An 18,668-nucleotide genomic window follows, 5' to 3' on the forward strand; every position below is an offset into this window, starting at 1 on the left:
AATAAACCAGTCAGAGAAGGACAAGTAGCATGGTTTTACTTATATTTGGAATCTAATGATAAAATGAAACTAACAAAATAGAAACAGACTCAGAACAGAGTTGGGGCTGGGTGAAAATGGTAAAGGGATTAAGCAAAAACAAAACAAAAACACCTCACAGAGAGACAACAGTTTGGTGATTACCAGAGGGGAAGGGGAGAGAAAGGTAGAAAAGGGTAAAGGCGGTATAAATGGTGATGGAGAGAGACTTGACTCTGGGGCGGTGAACACACCATACAGTGTACAGATGACGTAGTACAAAATCATACACCTGAAACTTACATATTTTATTAACCAATGTCACCCCAATAAATTCCATTAAAAAAAAAAACCGGGATAGGGAAATCACTATACACTACATACCTTTCAGGACTTGTAACCACACTTGAATGTTAATAACTGCTTTTTAAAAGGGTGTTAGAAACACATGCTTTTGTGCACACTTTCGTGATTTCATTCTTCGCTCAGAGCACGCTGATAAATTAAATCCTCCTGGCTGTTTCATGAATCACAGCTGGCCTGCTTGACTACTGCTCTGTGATGATGAACAAGCAGTAAAAAATAAGATGCTGATTCTACTTTTTAAAATCTCATCTTTAGCATCCTGTATAATGTTATTAGGCAGGATTTTAAAACCAATGTTATAATTCACTTTGGTTTTGCTAAAACTTCAGCCCATTTGCCAACTAATTGATGGCTTTTTTTTCTTTCCAAATAGTAGGGGACATCTACAGTAGGGAAGGAAAATGGGGTGGGGTGGGGAGAAGCTATTAAAATGGATAATCCAGCTATTTCTTCGCGTGGGGATTTAATGGGGGGGGGGCAGAAAGAGGCAGGAAATAAAGGACCGTTACAGCCACATATACTATATAACCTATCTCTCCCTCACTGAATGTCAGTGTCAAAAATCTGCCTCATTAAGTTCCTCTAACAAGTAAGGAGATTCCCCCTCTGGGGACAAGCTTATGCTGTGCTAACATCACTACGGACATCACCTCATCCGTCCCCTCTCCTTTTCCCTTTCCTTCCATTACAAGCTCCTATTTCATTTTGTTTTGTTACATCTTATACTGAAGGCATTCTTGCAAACTGCCTTAGACCCTTCCTGGAATAAGAGATATAGAAATAAATCAAGATTTCTTTCTTCACGTCTAAATTTAAATTAAATGTAGCAGGCAAGCGGGGTGGGATGGTGAAAGGGGTGTGTGTGTGAGTGCCTACTGCAAGATTTTCTGGTCTCTAGGAGAGGAGAGGATAAAGAACAGAATACTTAAGGGATTTAAGAACCGTGGGGTGAGGGAGGGTCAGGGCAGAGAAAAAATTCAGGAAGAAGGGAGGGAGAGAAAGATCTCAGGGAGGTTGGGATGGGTAGGGAGAGACAATGGAGAGCTGCCTGGCCAGGAAAGTGGCGAGGAAGCCAGCGACGCCCGATCGGATCGCCCGCCGAGACGGAAAGGCAGGTCCGGGCCGCCTGGACCCACCTGGAACAGGGACGGTGAAGGATGCCTCCGGCCTCTCCTCCTCTGCCTCCTCCCGCTGCCGCTGCTGCTGCTGCTGCTGCTGCTGGATGAGGCTGAGATCCGAGCGGCTGAGCTCGGCTCTGGCAGCTGCGGGCACCAGTCGCGCCTTCAGCAGCACAGCTGCCAGGCCAAGGAGCAGGGTGCAAGGGACGCGCCGGCTGAGTCTCGCCATGGCCGAGAGCCAGAGGGCCGCGGCGGCATATTGCGGGACTGGGGCCGGCGGCGGGCGCCAGGGCTGCGGGCTCCGACAAGCCCGCCCGCCCGCTCGCTCCCCCTGCGTCGTCTGCGGCGCACGCCCTCGCCAGCAGGAGGAGGAGGCTGGAGGCGGAGGGCGCCGGAGCGGGAGGCGGGGGAGGGTCACATCCTTGCGCACGTGACGCGAGGGGCGGGGCCAGGCGGGCGAGCCCGGGACCTCGGGCTACGAGGCTTTCACCTGCGGCCTTGCTGGTTGGCGGAAGGGGATGCGCTCCTTCCGGTACTGCGGCGCTGTGCCAGGTGGTGGCCCCCAAGGGTGAGGCAACCAACTTTTTATAATGAAAAGGACAAAAATTAATTGAGGAAAACAATATCGCAAATAAAAGAAACAGTTTATTCATTCCAACAATAATACACTATATGATAAATAAAAACATTTGTAACATATTATATTGTAATTATGCTTACATGCCTATTAATTTTTAATAATAATCGTAAGAAAAAAGTACTCATTTAGATACAAATATGTCACATCACACGCAATGGGTCAACTCTGCATCGATCAAATACGAGCATTTACAGATTAGTCTTCCATTATCAAAAAGGAGGACGTGTAAGAGGACGTGGGAGGGAGGGTGGAACTTATAAAAAGACAGTCCTCCCTAAAGGATGGTGATTGGTCATCTTATTCTTTTCATTTTTCTGAAGCTGGAAACTGGGAGAGACAGTCAGACAGACTCTCGCATGCGCCAGACCGGGATCCACCTGGCACGCCCACCAGGGGCGACGCTCTGCCCACCAGGGGGCGATGCTCTGCCCATCCTGGGCCTCGCTATGCTGCGACCAGAGCCACTCTAGCGCCTGAGGCAGAGGCCACAGAGCCATCCCCAGCGCCCGGGCCATCTTTGCTCCAATGGAGCCTTGGCTGCAGGAGGGGAAGAGAGAGACAGAGAGGAAAGCGCGGCGGAGGGGTGGAGAAGCAAATGGGCGCTTCTCCTGTGTGCCCTGGCCGGTAATCGAACCCGGGTCCTCCGCACGCTAGGCCGACGCTCTACCGCTGAGCCAACCGGCCAGGGCCTGGTCATCTTATTCAAGGGTAAAAAAAAAAAGAGCCTTTCTGGGAGCTGCTTTGACCCTTATATCCTCCAGCCCCTGAGACACTGGAAAATTTTGCAGAAAGTGAAATAAAATCACACCCACCTGATCCCAAAGTAGAGGAAAGGTGATTACCCTCCTACAACTGTTAATGCAGCACCAGCGGATCAAAAAGCCAGGGTATTTTAACCATATAGGCTTGGCTGCCTCACAATCTAAACTGCGGCTAGGAATTAAACTGCGGCTCACCAGGTTTTTACTAAACCTATTTTTTTTTAAGATTTTATTTATTCATTATAGAGAGGGGGGAGAGAGAGAGAGAGAGAGAGAGAAGTGGGGAGGAGCAGGAAGCATCAATTCCCATATGTGCCTTGACCAGGCAAGTCCAGGGTTTTGAACCGGCAACCTCAGCATTTCCAGGTTGACGCTTTATCCACTGCGCCACCACAGGTCAGGCTACTAAACCTATTTCTTCTCAAGTGGGATAGTTTTCTGTATTATAAAAATATTCCTAATTATATTTTGTGTATTCTAACGATATTTTACTAAATGAGTACCAGGCACTATGTGCCAGCATTTAGTCAGGTGTTTGGAATAAGCAAGATACATCCCCTGTATTCTAGGAGCTAACTGCCTGTTAGGGAAGAGAAACAGAAAAAGCAAATTGCAATCCAATGTGGTGGTTGCCATTGTAGAAACACTACAATGTGCAGAGATTACAGTGAATTGGAAGAAATTAACTGTGGTATATGGAAGGGGCTGTGGAATACTGGGGGAATTTCGGTTTAGAAGAGAATAGGTTGACACATAGGGGGGAGTAACCAGGTGTACTAAAAAGAGTTGTGTGTGTGGTCTGCATGCAGGGAAAGCCCAGAGGTACTTGGAAGTGAGCGATGGCTGTGACAGAGTGACTTTTAATTGAAGAGGAGAATAGAGATTCAATCATTAAAAAAGTAATAGCAAACACTTCTTTAGCAACTACTGTATGTCAGACACTGTTCAAGCACTTTATATATGTCACCTCTTGTAATAATCTTGAGTGCTATATAAGGAAATTGAAGTTTAAGTTTACACTGCAAGTGATTATGAAGTAGTGAAAGTGTAGGGAGGCTGTGTTAGGCTTGCTTGCGGGGTTATCAACTGCAAGCACTTTGCCTGATTGGTACGTAAGTGCGTGGCAGCGCCACGTGTGTATGGCCTATATAAGGCTACCAGTGCTTGCACTCAAGAGAGATGGGGGGGGGGGGGTTGTGGGTGCACAGATTGCCTGCCTGCCACTGTGAAGGGCCATTTTGCTGTTTGTTTGCCAGAGAGGGGGTTTCCCCTGCCTGTGTGCTTGTCTGCCATTGTGAGACTTTATTAAATGGAATGGCCCAATCCTTTCTGGCTCCACACTTTTTCTACCTTCTGCCCAAATCCAATGTGAATCACCCTGGCCTTGGCCACTGACATTACAGAAAGAAATTAATCAGGGAAGGAAATTGCTCCCTTAAAAAAATCACTTTCCTATCAGTTTGCAGGATGGATTACAGAGGAATGCAATGGAGGAGAAAAGATCAGTTTAGCGGTATTTGTAAAAGCCCAGAAGTAGATGCCCAAGGCTTCTGAGACTGAAAAGGAGAGGACAGAAGTAGGAGCTGCAGTATTTAAGGCTAGAATCACGTTGATTGGGCTGGGAGAGGAGGAAAGAGATGGATATGTCTAATATGACACCCACATTGCCAGACTGAGATCCTGGGTGGCTGTTTATGACATTTTCATGATTAAATGATAATGCAGATTAGATTGCAGAATAAGTGATAAACCATGGCTTGTTTAGTTGTAATCTCTGCATGTAGAGTGTCCATGTGACATTTCATTGTATAATATCAATGTGATCTGATTGTGACATCACAACATCATTTACCATCTGTAATGCTGGTGGCCGAGGCCAGGCAGGTTCCCACTGAATTTGGGCAGATGGTAGAGGAACTGCAGAGCCAGAAAGCGACGGGCCATACCCATTTATTGGAGGCTCACAAGGACAGGCGAGCAAATAGACAACAAAAGGGAAAAAGCTCTATTTTTAATTTTTTGAGGAACAATCATACTTTCTTCCATAGTGGTTGTACTACTTTACATTCCCAAGTGGATGAGGGTTCCTTTTTCTCCACAGCCTCTCCAACACTTGTCATTACCTGTCTTATTGATAATAGCTAATCTAACAGGTGTGAGGTGGTATCTCATAGTTTTGATTTGCATTTCTCTAATAGCTAATGAAGATGAGCATCTTTTCATATATCTCTTGGCCATTTGTATTTCTTCCTGAGAGAAGTGTCGTTCATGTCCTCGTCTCACTTTTTTATTGGATTGTTTGCTTGTTTGTTGTTGAGTTTTATGAGTTATTTGTATATTATGAATATTAGACCCTTATCTGTGCTGTTGTTTGAAAATATCATCTCCCATTTAGTTGGCTGGCTATTTGTTTTGTCAGTTTCTCTTGCTGTGCAAAATCTTCTTAGTCTGATGTGGTCCCATTAATTTATCTTTGCCTTCACTTCCCCTACCATATGACCCAGCAATCCCTCTACAGGGTATATACCCCCAAAACTCAAACACATTGGTATGTAAAGACACATGCAGCCCCATGTTCATTGCAGCATTGTTTACAGTGGCCAAGACATGGAAACAACCAAAAAGCCCTTCAATAGATGACTGGATAAAGAAGATGTGGTATATATGTACTATGGAATACTACTCAGCCATAAGAAATGATGACATTGGATCATTTACAACAACATGGATGGACCTTGATAACATTGTACTGAGTGAAATAAGTAAATCAGAAAAAACTAAGAGCTATATAATTCCATACATAGGGGGGACATAAAAATGAGACTCAGGGACATGGACAAGTGTGGTGGTTACTGGGGTCGAGGGGGAAGGAGGAGAGGGAGGGATTGGGGGAGGGAAGGGGCACAAAGAAAACCAGATAGAAGGTGATGGACAACAATTTGACTTTGGGTGATGGGAATGCAGCATAATTAAATGTCAAAATAACCTGGAGATGTTTCTCTGAATCTATGTACCCTAATTAATCAATGTCACCCCATTAAAATTAATAATAAAGGAAAAAAAGAGAAAAAGCTAATAAACAAGAGAAAATCTGCTATTCACGTTAAGGGCAAGGGAGCAATTCACAGTGGCCGGAGATAGATCTTGGAGAATCGCTGCCCAGGGGCAGCACCATAGCCTTGTATAGACTGTGCACACGTGCCTCTGCCTGTGCTCACGCACTAATCATGCAAAGTGCTTGCAGCCTTTAGGTAAACCCGCGAGCAAGCCTAACACAGCTGCCCCACACCATCACAGCTGATACAGTTGATTTGACTGACCAGACAGTCCCTTTCCTTCCTTACCATCCTTCTGGGTTCCTCCCAGTGTTTCCAGCTTGCTGGAAAAGAACTACTCGGTAGTAGAAAGTTATTCTTTGAACAAGGAAAGGCAAATAGTGCTTACATAACTATAAAGTAAGACAATAATAATAGTAATAATAGCCATTTTATGTACAGTATCTGATTGTATCCTCTGAGTAATCCTACAAATCAGCTTTTGTTTAACTTATTTAGCAAATGGAAACACTGAAGATCAGGGAGGCTATTGATTTGCCCAAGGATTCACTAATAATGTGTGATTTTACCTGTCTACCCCACATGAAAGTTTTACCATGAGCTTGTATTGCTTTTCTGAAGTGATTTTTAGACCAAATAAATGATGTGGGTACAGAATTATTTGGAGAACCAATGTCAAGGTGAGAGCCCTCCACTGCGCACCAGTGTTCCATCACGGCTTTGCCTCACTGCTGTGAGCAGGAGTGACGGAGGGGAGGCTGAATGCTGAAAGCCTTCATTAGTCTCATCAAGCTGCTTTTGTCGCATTTTTTTTTTTCTCAATTTACCCCTCTTCCTGGAGAGAAGAAAGGGAAAGGGAAAGTGGCTCCAGAAACCTAACTGGCAGATCAAGAGGAAAGAAATGCTGCCAGAATTTCTGTCATCCTGCCATAAGGTGGCCAAGACATCTGTGGGGAAAACAGGTGTGTTAGGCTTGCTTGTTGCAAGCACTGATTAGTGCATGAGCACGTGGCAGCGCCATGTGTGTGGCCTGTGTAAGGCTACAGGTGCTTTCCCTTGGGAGCGATTCTCCCAGATCACTCTCCTGCCACCATGCGGTTCTCCTACTCCTCTGCCCTTCACTGTGAAAAGCAGATTTTCCTTTGTTTATTAGCTCTTTTCCTTTTTTGTTTATTCGCTTGCCTGTCTATACGAGCCTCCAATAAACAAGTATGGCCCAACGCTTTCCAGCTCTGCAGTTCCTCTACCATCTGCCTGAATTCAATGAGGACCTGCCTGGCCGCGGCCACCAGCAGACTTACATCATTAATATATTAGTGGCTAACATTCTGGAGGCAAGCCACTGATTCTATGACCCCCAGAGAGGAAGGACATCCAACCCTTCAATATTATTGACTGCTGAAAGAGAATTTTGTCAGTCAAGATGATTTTTAGGTTTTTAAATATTCCATTACTCATATAGCTTATGCTTAATTTCTGTGCAATAGAAAAAAGCCATGTTTTCCAATTCAATCAGGACTAGTAGTTGTTGAATCAAAAAAGGTTAGTAAGAGACATAAAAATCAGTGTATCTTAAATATATTTTAAACTGTTTATTTTACCTTAAGTAAATGGATATGCATTTACCAATATTTTGGTGTAGGGCCACGGATATATATTTTTTTACTATCTAACCACATCCTAGGATTTGAAATGATAAACCATAATTATAATGCACTCTTATGATCTGCAGGGGTTTTTTGTTTTTGTTTTGTTTTATTAGGTAAGAGGTGAGGAGGCAGAGAGACTCCTGCATGAATCCTAACCAGGATCCACCTGGCAAGCACACTAGGGGGCAAATGCTCTGCCCAAACTGGGCCAATCCTCATCAACCAAGCTATTTTTAGCACCTGAGGCCAGACCATGGTGCCATTCTCAGCACCCGGACCAATTTGCTCAAATGAGTCAGGGCTGTGGGAAGGGGAAAGAGAGAGAAAGAGAGAGAGAGAGAGTAGGGGGAGGGGTGGAGAAGCAGATGGTTGCTTTTCTTGTGTGTGCTGACCAAAAATCGAACCTGGGATTTCTACATGCCAGGCCAATGCTCTATCACTGAGCCTACTGGCGAGGGCCAATCTGCAGTTTTAATTTAAATGAGAGTTCTTAAAAGTCTTTGGCAAGTAATTTGAATGTGAAATCCTTCTATGTTCAATTTCCCCATATTTTTACAATTTTCTAACACACTAATAAACTTAGTTTTCATACAAAAATTCACTTTATTCAAATTTATATTTCATCCATTCCTTAGAACATAAAATTGGCAAAAAACTAATTTGTGAGAAAATGTAACTGAATTTCAGCACACACATGAACAAACTAATGGGGGCAAAGCAAAGCAGACATGCAGGAAGGTGTGTCCTACAGCATGTGCCTCCCATGGCAGGCCATGTAATTTACAAAGGAATAGAAGATGCCAGTTGATCCAGAAGGTTATTTTCAAGTTCATAATCCATGATACTGTTCATTCTTAATACAATGTGATCATTTTATAAAAATACTACAAGAGCCATCAGAAAGCAAAGTATAATACCATACATACTATATTATACAGTGTGTCCATGAAGTCATGGTGCACTTTTGACCAGTCACAGGAAAGCAACAAAAGACAATAGAAATGTGAAATCTGCACCACATAAAAGGAAAACCCTCCCAGTTTCTGTAGGATGATGTGGCAGCATGTGCGCATGCGCAGATAATGATGTAACACCGTGTATACAGCGGAGCAGCCCATGGCCATGCCAGTTGAGATGTGGACGGTACAGAGGAAAGTTCAGTGTGTTCTGTGGCTCGCTAAATTCAAATCCGTGACCAAAGTGTAACGTGAGTATCGGCGCGTTTATAAAAAAGAGCCACCACATAGGAATAACATTACTTGGTGGGATAAGCAGTGGAAGGAAACTGGCAGTTTGGTGGAGAAACCCCGTTCTGGAGGCCATCAGTCAGTGACGAGTCTGTAGAGGCTATATGGGATAGCTACCTAAGGAGCCCTAAAAAATCTGTGCATGAGCCCACATCGAACTGCACTGAATAGGTATGAAACTGGGAGAGTTTTCCTTTTATTTGGTGCAGATTTCACATTTCTATCGTCTTTTGTTGCTTTCCTGTGACCGGTCAAAAGTGCACCATGACTTTACGGACACACTGTATAATAATTCTTTCCTGCTTAAGATCTGCCAGTACCATAAGGTCATAGTAATCAAAACAGCATGGTATTGGCACAAGAACACGCATATAGATCAATGGAACAGAACAGAGAGCACAAAAATAAACCACACCTTTAGTGTAAATTAATATTTGACAAAGAAGGCAAGAGCATACGGTGGGGTAAAGATAGTCTTTTCAATAAATGGTGTTAGGAGAATTGAACAGATACATGCAAAAAAAAAACAAAACTAGACCACCAACATACCATGCACAATAATAAATTCAAAATGGATTAAAGACTTAAATATAAGTCAAGAAACCATAAAAATCCTAGAAGAAAACACAAGCAGTAAAATCTCAGACATTGCTTGTAGAAATATTTTTGCCAATATATCTCCTTGGACAGGGGAAACAGAAAAAAAAAAAGAAACAAATGGGACTACATCAAACTAAAAAGCTTTTGCACAGCAAAAGATATCATCACCAGAATGAAAAGGAAACCTCCTGAATGAGATAATATATTTGTCAAATGATATATCTGGTAAGGGATTAATTTCCAATATATATAAAGGACTTATACACCTCAACACCAAGAAGACAAACAGTCCAATTTAAAAATGGATAAAGAGCCTGAATAGACACTTCTCCAAAGAATACAGTAAATAGACATGAAAAAATGCTAAATGTCACTAATCATCAGAGATACAAATTAAAAATCCACAATGAGATATCAACTCATGCCTGTCAAAATGGCTATTATCAATAAGTCAACAAATTACAAGTGCTGGTGAGGATGTGAAGAAAAGGGAACCTTTATACACTGTTGGTGGGAATGCAGATTAGGACAGACACTATGGGAAAGAGTATGGAATTTTCTCAAAAATCTTTAAAAATGAAACTTCCTTTTGACTCAGTGCTCCTCCTTCTGGGAATATATCCAAAGAAGCCTGAAACACTAATTCATAAAGATATACGCTCAATGTGGTGTGTAGAGAATTTTATATTGAGTGGGACACTTGAAACCATGTCAACACAATAAAATTTTTTAAAATTTAAAGAAGAAAATGTATATGCACCCCTATATTCATTGCAGCATTATTTACAATAGCCAAGATCTGGAAAGAGCCCAAGTGCCTGCCAAAAGATGAGTGGATAAAAAAGCTGTGGTATCCTTGGTTCGGTTGGTTGGAGCATTGCCCCAAAGCAGAGAGGCTGCCGGTTTGATCCCCGGTCAGGGCATATGCAGGAACAGATCAGTGTTCCTCTCTCTCTCTCTCCCTTCCTCTCTAAAATCAATAATAAAAACACAAACAAACAAAAAACAGCTGTGGTATATTTAAACAATAGAATACTACTTGGCCATAAAAATGAAAGAAATCTTACCTTTCGCAACATGGTGGACGGACTTGGAGATTATCATGCTAAGTAAAATAAGCTAGTCAAGGGAAGACTAATACCATATGATTTCACTTATATGTGTAATTTAATGAACAAAATAAACTGAGAAAATAGAAACAGAGGCATGGGTACAGGGAACAGACTGACAGCTGTCAGTTGGGCTGGGTATTAGGGGGCTGGATGAAAGAAGGTGAGGGATTAAGCAGAAGAACATATACAGTATATACAAAATGTTGTGGTGACGGAGCGAAAGCAGGTGAGGGTAGGCGGAGGTGGGAAAGGGGGCAGCGAAGAGGGACAGGAGACTTTTCTTGGGGCAGTGGGCACATGATGCAGTGTGCAGATGATGCTTTATTGAGTTGTACACTTGAAACCTGTATGGTTTTTGCAAACTAATTATCACTCCAATAAATTCAATTAAAAAAAAACAAAAAACCTCCCAGTACCTCCCTATTGCTTCTAGCATAAAGTCCAAAATTGATACTAACAGACTTTTATTTTTTTATTTTTAAGACTTTATTTATTCATTTTAGAGACAGAGAGAGAGAGAGACTGAAGGGGAAAGGAGCAGGGAGCATCAACTCCCATATGTGCCTTGACCAGGCAAGCCCGGGGTTTCAAACAGGCGACCTCAGCATTCCAGGTCAATGCTTTATCCACTGCGCCACCACAGGCCAGACACTAACAAACTCTTTACAAGCTACTCTCTGACTGCCCAAGTTCATCTTTTAATATTTCCTACAGAGGGAGGGAGAGAGAGAGAGGAGAGAGTTCTTTTATTTCCTTGAACTAGACTTACTTGGGCTGTCCCTAGAAATACCATTATTACTGCTTACAAACATTAGGGGATATTTCAAAATGAATATGAAGCCATAAAATACCCCATTAATGTTTGTAAGTTGTACGGCCAGTAGTCGTGGCCATCGCAGCCATTCAGGTGCAGGTTCTCACTGAATTTGGACAGACAGTAAAGAAATAATGGGGCCCAAAAATGGTGGGCCATTCCTTTATTAAAAGTCTTGCACAGGCTGATGAGCAAACCACACAGAGAAAACACTTCCCTTTCGCTCATTCAGAGCTCCCAAAGCCCTGACATATTATCCAGTTCCACAACCAGGAGAATCTACTCTGGTTTCTCCTAGAATCAAAGGCCCTACCAGTCTCAGCAGAGCTCGCAAAAGCCCCTCAACTCTGGTTCTCCATCCGCACACCTTCTCTTTCTTTACCTGCCAACATGGCTTCTTCCTCAGCACCCTGCATTCTCCCTTCTATCATTCTGCAAACATGGCTTCTTTCTCTACGTCCCTTCTTCCTTCTTTCTCTTTTCAAAACTTTCTGGCGTGAAAAACTCAAACATTAGAAAAACAATGGCCCTTCCCAAGCAGGAAGGTAATTTGCAATTTCACAGATCACATAGACCTGGTGCTGCCCAGCTCCCAATGCAAACTATAAGCAAGCAAACATAAAAATCACACTTTACAAACTTATTTGACCAACATGAGTATATAATACAAAGCTCTAGCCGTCAAAACAGCACAGTAACGGTATAAAAAAACATAAGACAACTGGAACATGTCATTTTGTTTCCCGTTCCTCACATGGGGCACCACTTGTCGTTGAGACCACATGGAGTGCACTGAGGAGCTTAGGAGAGCCCGAGACCACCTCACAATCCCCTACACAAGTTTCATGAAACAGCCCAACCCCCAGTCTTTACAGGTATTTATTGATACAAATAGAAGCAGGGAGGAGAATGAGGAAGTCAGTAAAGAGAACTTTAGAGCAGATGAAAGGGCAAGGGGGGGTGTGGCCCTGGCTGGCTGGCTCAGCAGCAGAATGTCAGCCTGGTGTGTGGAAGTCCTGGGTTCGATTCCTGATCAGGGCATACAGGAGCACACATCTGCTTCTCCACCCTTCCCCCTCTCCTTCCTCTCTCTCTCTCTTTCCCTCCCACAGCCAAGGCTTCGTCTGAGCAAAGTTGGTCCAGGCGCTGAGGATGGCTCCATGGCCTCCACCTCAGGTACTAGATGGCTCCGGTTGCAGCAGAGTAATAGCCCAGATGGGCAGAGCATCGCCCCCTTGTGGACATGCTGGGTGGATCCCGGTAGGGCACATGCAGGAGTCTGCCTGCCTGCCTGCTTGTAACTTTGGAAAAATACAAAACAAAACAAAACAAAGGGCAAGGAGGTAGCTCAAATGTCCCCATTTATTGATTAATCAGAATCTCTTAATTCTATCCCTATTGTGCTGCATTCAGCACAGTACTATGTTCAGTACTCTCGTTTGTAAAGCTACTGTGGCTTTTGCCTCAGGGCACTGACTTTGTCCCTGTTCTATGTTCCTATTCAGGGCTTCTACAGGAACAGAATAGGGAGCCCAGAAATACATGCACACATTTATGATCAATTGATGTTTGGTAGCCACTGGAGAGCCACAAGTTTTCTATGACTTATAGATCAACAGAAACACTGCCAGCTTGGTCTAAAACTAAAAGAATACAAAATAAAGCAGCACATTGGACCCACAAAATTTTACCAATACTCAGCTACAAATATGTGTTATATTTCATGGGACAAAAAGGATGACTCAGTGTGGAGCCATGAGCTACAGATAATTATTCACAAAATTATTTGAAACCAAATGGAGTTTGACTAGCTAGATTTTAACATTTGTGGGGATCAGTAACTTCTTTTCCTTCTTTAAACTGGAACGTCTATAACTGTAATCATATATCTGTCCCACCATGTTATGCTGGGAGCAGATAACTTGTTTCTTTAGTTTCACACCTCAACATATAGAAAGGAACTGTAAGATTGATCATAATCCATATTCCTTACCAATACCTAATTTAAATGATGAGATTTAAGATATTCAAGTTGATGAGTCAACCCTTTGTGGTTTTCAGCAGTTTAACCATGATGTACATAGTGTTTTCTGAGATTGTCCTATTTGGGGTTCAGTGAGCTTCCAAATTGTAGGTTGCTATTTTTGACCAAATTTGCAAGCTTGTTGGCCTCCAATATTTTGACCCATTTTCCCTCTCCTAAGACTCCTTTTGTACCTAGATTATCCCAGTTCACTTACTTTTTTAACCCCTCCCTCCTTCCCCCGTGCTTCAGTTTGGATAAATTCTATTGATCTATCTAACACAATTCCTTTGTGTTACCTTTTTTCAAATAACTAACACTTTTTAAAAAAAGATGTTACTTATTGATTTTTAAGAGAGAGAAAGAGAAAGGGGGGAGAATCGGGAAGCAACTCCTGTTTGCTTCTCACATGTGCCTTGACCAGGCAAGCTCAGGACCTCGAACTGGCGACCTCAGTGTTCCAAGTCAGCATTTTATCCACTGTGCCACCACAGGGCAGGCTCAAATAACTAATACTATTAAGAATTCAAACATGGGCCCTGGCCGGTTGGCTCAGTGGTAGAGCGTCGGCCTGGCATGCAGAAGTCCCGGGTTTGATTCCCGGCCAGGGCACCCAGGAAAAGCGCCCACCCATCTACTTCTCCACCCCTCCCCCTCTCCTTCCTCTCCAACTCTCTCTTCCCCTCCCGCAGCGAGGCTCCATTGGAGCAAAGATGGCCCGGGCACTGGGGATGGCTCCTTGGCCTCTGCCCCAGGCGCTGGAGTGGCTCTGGTCGCAACAGAGCGAAGCTCCGGAGGGGCAAAGAGTCGCCCTCTGGTGGGCGTGCCGGGTGGATCCCGGTCAGGCGCATGTGGGAGTCTGACTGTCTCTCTCCGTTTCCAGCTTCAGAAAAATACAAAAAAAAAAAATTCAAACATTTAAAGAGGTGTGTCATCTCACTGAGGTCATCCTTTTAGAGCATGATTGCTTGCTCATGTGAATTAAAAATAAATCATACAAGGAAAATATAGTCTATTCACAAAAGTGGCACCATATGCTCAAGTTTATTGTACAGTCACAAGTTATACATTGGACACTAAGAAGACATTGTACCAGTTTTCACAAATTCAAATCAAGTTAGCAAATGACAAATTGTAGAACACACATTCATTTTATGTCTCACCCAATGTGGGTGATCACAAGAGAAGCTAAATAAAGAAAAGCTATGTTACTTAGGCAGCAAACTAATTTGATACACACAGGCTTCCAAGTTAAGAGATATCAAAAGTGTTTCAAAACTAGTAGGGAAAAGCTCACGTCCAGCCTGAAATAAAATGTAGAATGGACCTTTTAAGAGTAAATATGTCCATATTTGTATGTCCATAGCAGAATCACTCCTTCCTGCTAACAAAATATTAATAAATCTCCATTTAGATTACATTTACTAAATTAATAATGCCTTGGAAATTATCTGGGTTTGGTTACATTGTTATATTCCACTTGAGAACAAGGACAACAAAAATGAAATATTCAGTACCTCTCTCAGGAAACTCATTCTGTGTCAGAAATTACAATAAAATACAAGCATATATGCAGGCTGCACACCCATAGACTCATCATTCCAACTAGCATAGCAACAAGGTAAAAGGAGTACCTCTCCAAAATACTAGTTAAGTCATTTCATTCACCATTTTTGATCCTATATTCAATTTTCAAATTTTTTATTTTTTTCTCATTTATCAAACCACTATATAAACAAGCTATTCAAGAGTACAAGCAAAGTAACATTGAGATAGGCAACGGTCATACCAGGTATTCCAAGAATGACTTAGTCTTTGCTATGCATTACAGGAACATCTACCAACTTACAAATTCTGTTTGCCTTATAAAACTCAGCAGATCTCTTATATACTATACTTCTGTTACATAAATCTCTTTAGGTTTATGTTCACTACTAAAAATCTTTTACACCCCTCTTAAAGAAGCCAGTATAGTCTGTTTTTCTAATATGTAAGTTTTCTCTTCATATAAATGTAAGTATTAATGAGAATTTACTATGAATAAGTAGTTTCATAACAGGTATAATTGTGGCACTAATATTTCGATTAATTGTTTTATACTTCAGAATTAAGAATTCAATCAGAATTAAAATAATCACATGACATTTTAAAGAATGTGTCTCACACAAATGTATTCCAAAATATTAATACTGAAATAAGTGGCATTATATGTATATAAGGAATTAACAATAGTATCAGTATTTCTTACCAATATTAAATGCTTTAAATATTCTCTACCTCACTCATGTGTCTTTAAACTGAATCAGAGAATTTTATATTCAAAATGGACTTTAATTCTCAATAAATCACACAATAGTATTTAACATACTTAAAAATTAAATGTTTTCATAGGATTTTTAATAAATTTTTTATTTTAACCAAATATATTCACATGTTATGTTAGGGTAAAAACAATCCAAACATTTCCCTCAAAAAGAAAGCTTTTAAATTATATTTGCACCATACTTTTTAGAATTACAAATTTTATTTGAAAAGAAAATACTATTGCCTAAGACAATTCATAAAAGCAATTTAACGCATCATGTTAAATTCCAATGACCACATTCTTTAATCTCTTATACAAGACTATACCTTGAAATGGGGGCCATAAACGAAATAGATTGTGCAAAAGCAAACAAACTTTTGAAAGAGTGTATTGCTAGCCAGTGCATCCCTTCGGAAATGGCTGTCAGTACATGGGAAAACAGGTCAGGTGACAGCTGCTATAGAGCAACTCAGTGACTGTCTGGCAGCAGGCACTAGAATAAAAATACTTTTTTCTTAAAAGATTTAAATTTATTGGTAATAAAAATACTTACTGCATATGACTAAGATCTCTTAAGCTACTAATAAAATCTATATTATAAAATCTATTAATTTTGAAATTCACTAAAGCTAAATACAGGGTCTTGTCACTGTTGTCACTTGTAAAACTCCCCCTACGGATGCCTCTATCTTCTGATGGCAGCCTCTTGTGTAGGGAGTTATAACACAAGACTTGCCTAGATAAATTTCGATTACTTGTAAAAGAGTAAAAAAATCATTTAAGGGAAATACTGATTATTGCCTAATGAAGACAGCAGTTAATAAGTATTATACCCTCAATTTCTAATGCATAACATGATGTTAATTGCACAAAAATAGTTATAAGAGTCATCCCCAGGCTTTGAGGAACTGTGAACAAATCACATAGTCCCCTAGAAAAGTCATCACCTATAGACATAAAACTACAATTTGCCACCTGCGCAGTTTTTACAAAAAAAGTCCTAGAAAAGTAGTTTATGGTAATAAACCTAAGAAAGTTTTAAAAAATTTCCAATAAGTTGAACTGCTGATAAAAGTACCTTTGAAAAGTTATTCTGATAGCTGAGACCGGTTTTACACATTAGACCTTGGTCAAAATGAGGTAATATCCAAGTACCGTACTTTTTGCTCCATAAGACACCCCCCCCCAAGTGGAGGGGAAAATGCCCCTGCATCTTATGGAGAGAAAAATATGGTATTTTATTAAATATTTTTAACACACCATTTGGTTCAGATTTTTTTTTTTCTCCCTCAAAACCCTAGGTGTGTCTTATGGTCAGGTGCATCTTAAGCAGCGAAAAATACAGTAACTAGCATCAGCTATTGCTACTTTATAACAATTCCAATTCCAAGCATTTTTCATGGGGTTGAGGGACTGGGTGCAGGTTCCTATAAGTTGTAAAGATTCCTCATTGATCTAGACCTGTTCTCTAGTAACAGTTTTGAAAATATAAGAAAAAACAAAATACATAGATAGGAAGAAAATAAATTAAACCCAACTAAAAACTCTTGTTCTAATCTAAGAACATATTATTAATAAGCAACTCTATCAACAAACTACAAGCATACTTTTTAAATTAAAGTCCTTTTTTTGGTATATTGTAAATGGCCAGACTAATACAATGGAATAAACGTACTTTAGAAATGATTTCCAATTCCAAGTGGCTTTAAGCATCGAGATGTTTAGCTGAAATTAAACTATTTCACTAAAGAGCCATTTCTGACTTAAAAATTTTTAGTAGAGGCTGACTTAAAGAATTTGAAATACAATTTAAACTTATACAAATTAAAATGTAACAAATTGAATTGTGGATTAAATATAAATAAAAATTTAACAGCACATACCCAATTTTTATATAGAAACAAAATACTATATGTACTTATTACAGGAAAGAATTTTGATGGGGTCATTTTTTTTAAGTTTACCGTGTAGGTAATAATATCCAAGTTCATAAGAGTTATAAAGTCCTTAGAAACTTGAAAACTCAACTGTAGTGTAATGTGTATTATTATTAAGTACCTGTACAAAGGATGTAGATGCTGAGGTCCAAATAGGACTTGCTTCAAAACAATAATAACAACAACAACAAACAAGAAAGTCCAACATATAATTATACAATCAGAAACAGTAATGATAGGAGGGACTATTTTACATAAAGTGGTAACTCAGGCACTACGTATTTTATGTACATTAAAGAACTATCCCTTGAAATTTTATTATTTAAATACCTAAAAGCACAAGTCAGTGATGTGTGTTCAATTTAAGTCTGACCTCCTTTATAAGGAAAAGGTTGACAGATATTGCTCTTGTTTTGTGGTTAGTACCCCTGGACACCGTCAGCAGTTAGTTTTGGAATTTTAGTTCTCATGAAGAAAACTGAAATCTACAATCATGGTAATTCTAATGGGTCAGGATGTAGCGTAACTTAAAAATCGTATTTAACTTTCTGAGTTCCCTTCACCATTTTCATGAGGTTGAAGCTGTTCCCTTTCTTGTTCTTCTTGAGGTGGCCGAACACGTTTAAAAAAGCCCATCTGTCAGGAGAACAAAAACGAACATCACTGCTTTATCAGTGAAGAATATTTAAAGATTTAAAGTATTCTATGTGAGTATATTATCACCAAGAAAATTTTTTCCTCCAAATATGTGATGCTCATCATGCATTATCATCATCAAAGATTCCTTTCTTCCTTCCCTTCCTTCTTCTCCATGCCTCCACATTTCCCTCCTTCCCTTTCTCTCCTTTTTTCTTTCTTCCTTTTTTTTTTTTTTTTGGTATTTCTCCGAAGCTAGAAATGGGGAGAGACAGTCAGACAGACTCCCGCATGCGCCCAACCGGGATTCACCCGGCATGCCCATCAGGGGGCGACGCTCTGCCCACCAGGGGGCGATGCTCTGCCCCTCCGGGGCGTCGCTCTGT

General features: G+C 40.9%; 2 protein-coding genes across 3 annotated transcripts in view; both read right to left on the minus strand.

Moving 5' to 3' along the window:
* Positions 1 to 1,854, minus strand: part of FAM171B (family with sequence similarity 171 member B) — a 74,456-nt gene extending 72,602 nt beyond the window's left edge. The window contains exon 1 of the mRNA XM_066280165.1: positions 1,521 to 1,854. Coding sequence (XP_066136262.1) covers positions 1,521 to 1,731 — 211 coding nt within the window. The 5' untranslated portion in view covers positions 1,732 to 1,854. The remainder of the gene's footprint in view (positions 1 to 1,520) is intronic.
* A 12,571-nt stretch (positions 1,855 to 14,425) lies between these two features.
* The window catches only part of ITGAV (integrin subunit alpha V), a 104,572-nt gene continuing 100,329 nt past the window's right edge, over positions 14,426 to 18,668 (minus strand). For both annotated transcript variants that reach the window (XM_066233419.1, XM_066233418.1), the window contains exon 30: positions 14,426 to 18,282. In XM_066233419.1, the coding sequence (XP_066089516.1) occupies positions 18,187 to 18,282 (96 nt within the window). In that variant the 3' untranslated portion in view covers positions 14,426 to 18,186. The remainder of the gene's footprint in view (positions 18,283 to 18,668) is intronic.

Source organism: Saccopteryx bilineata, chromosome 5, assembly GCF_036850765.1.
Source record: "Saccopteryx bilineata isolate mSacBil1 chromosome 5, mSacBil1_pri_phased_curated, whole genome shotgun sequence".
Classification (NCBI taxonomy): domain Eukaryota; kingdom Metazoa; phylum Chordata; class Mammalia; order Chiroptera; family Emballonuridae; genus Saccopteryx; species Saccopteryx bilineata.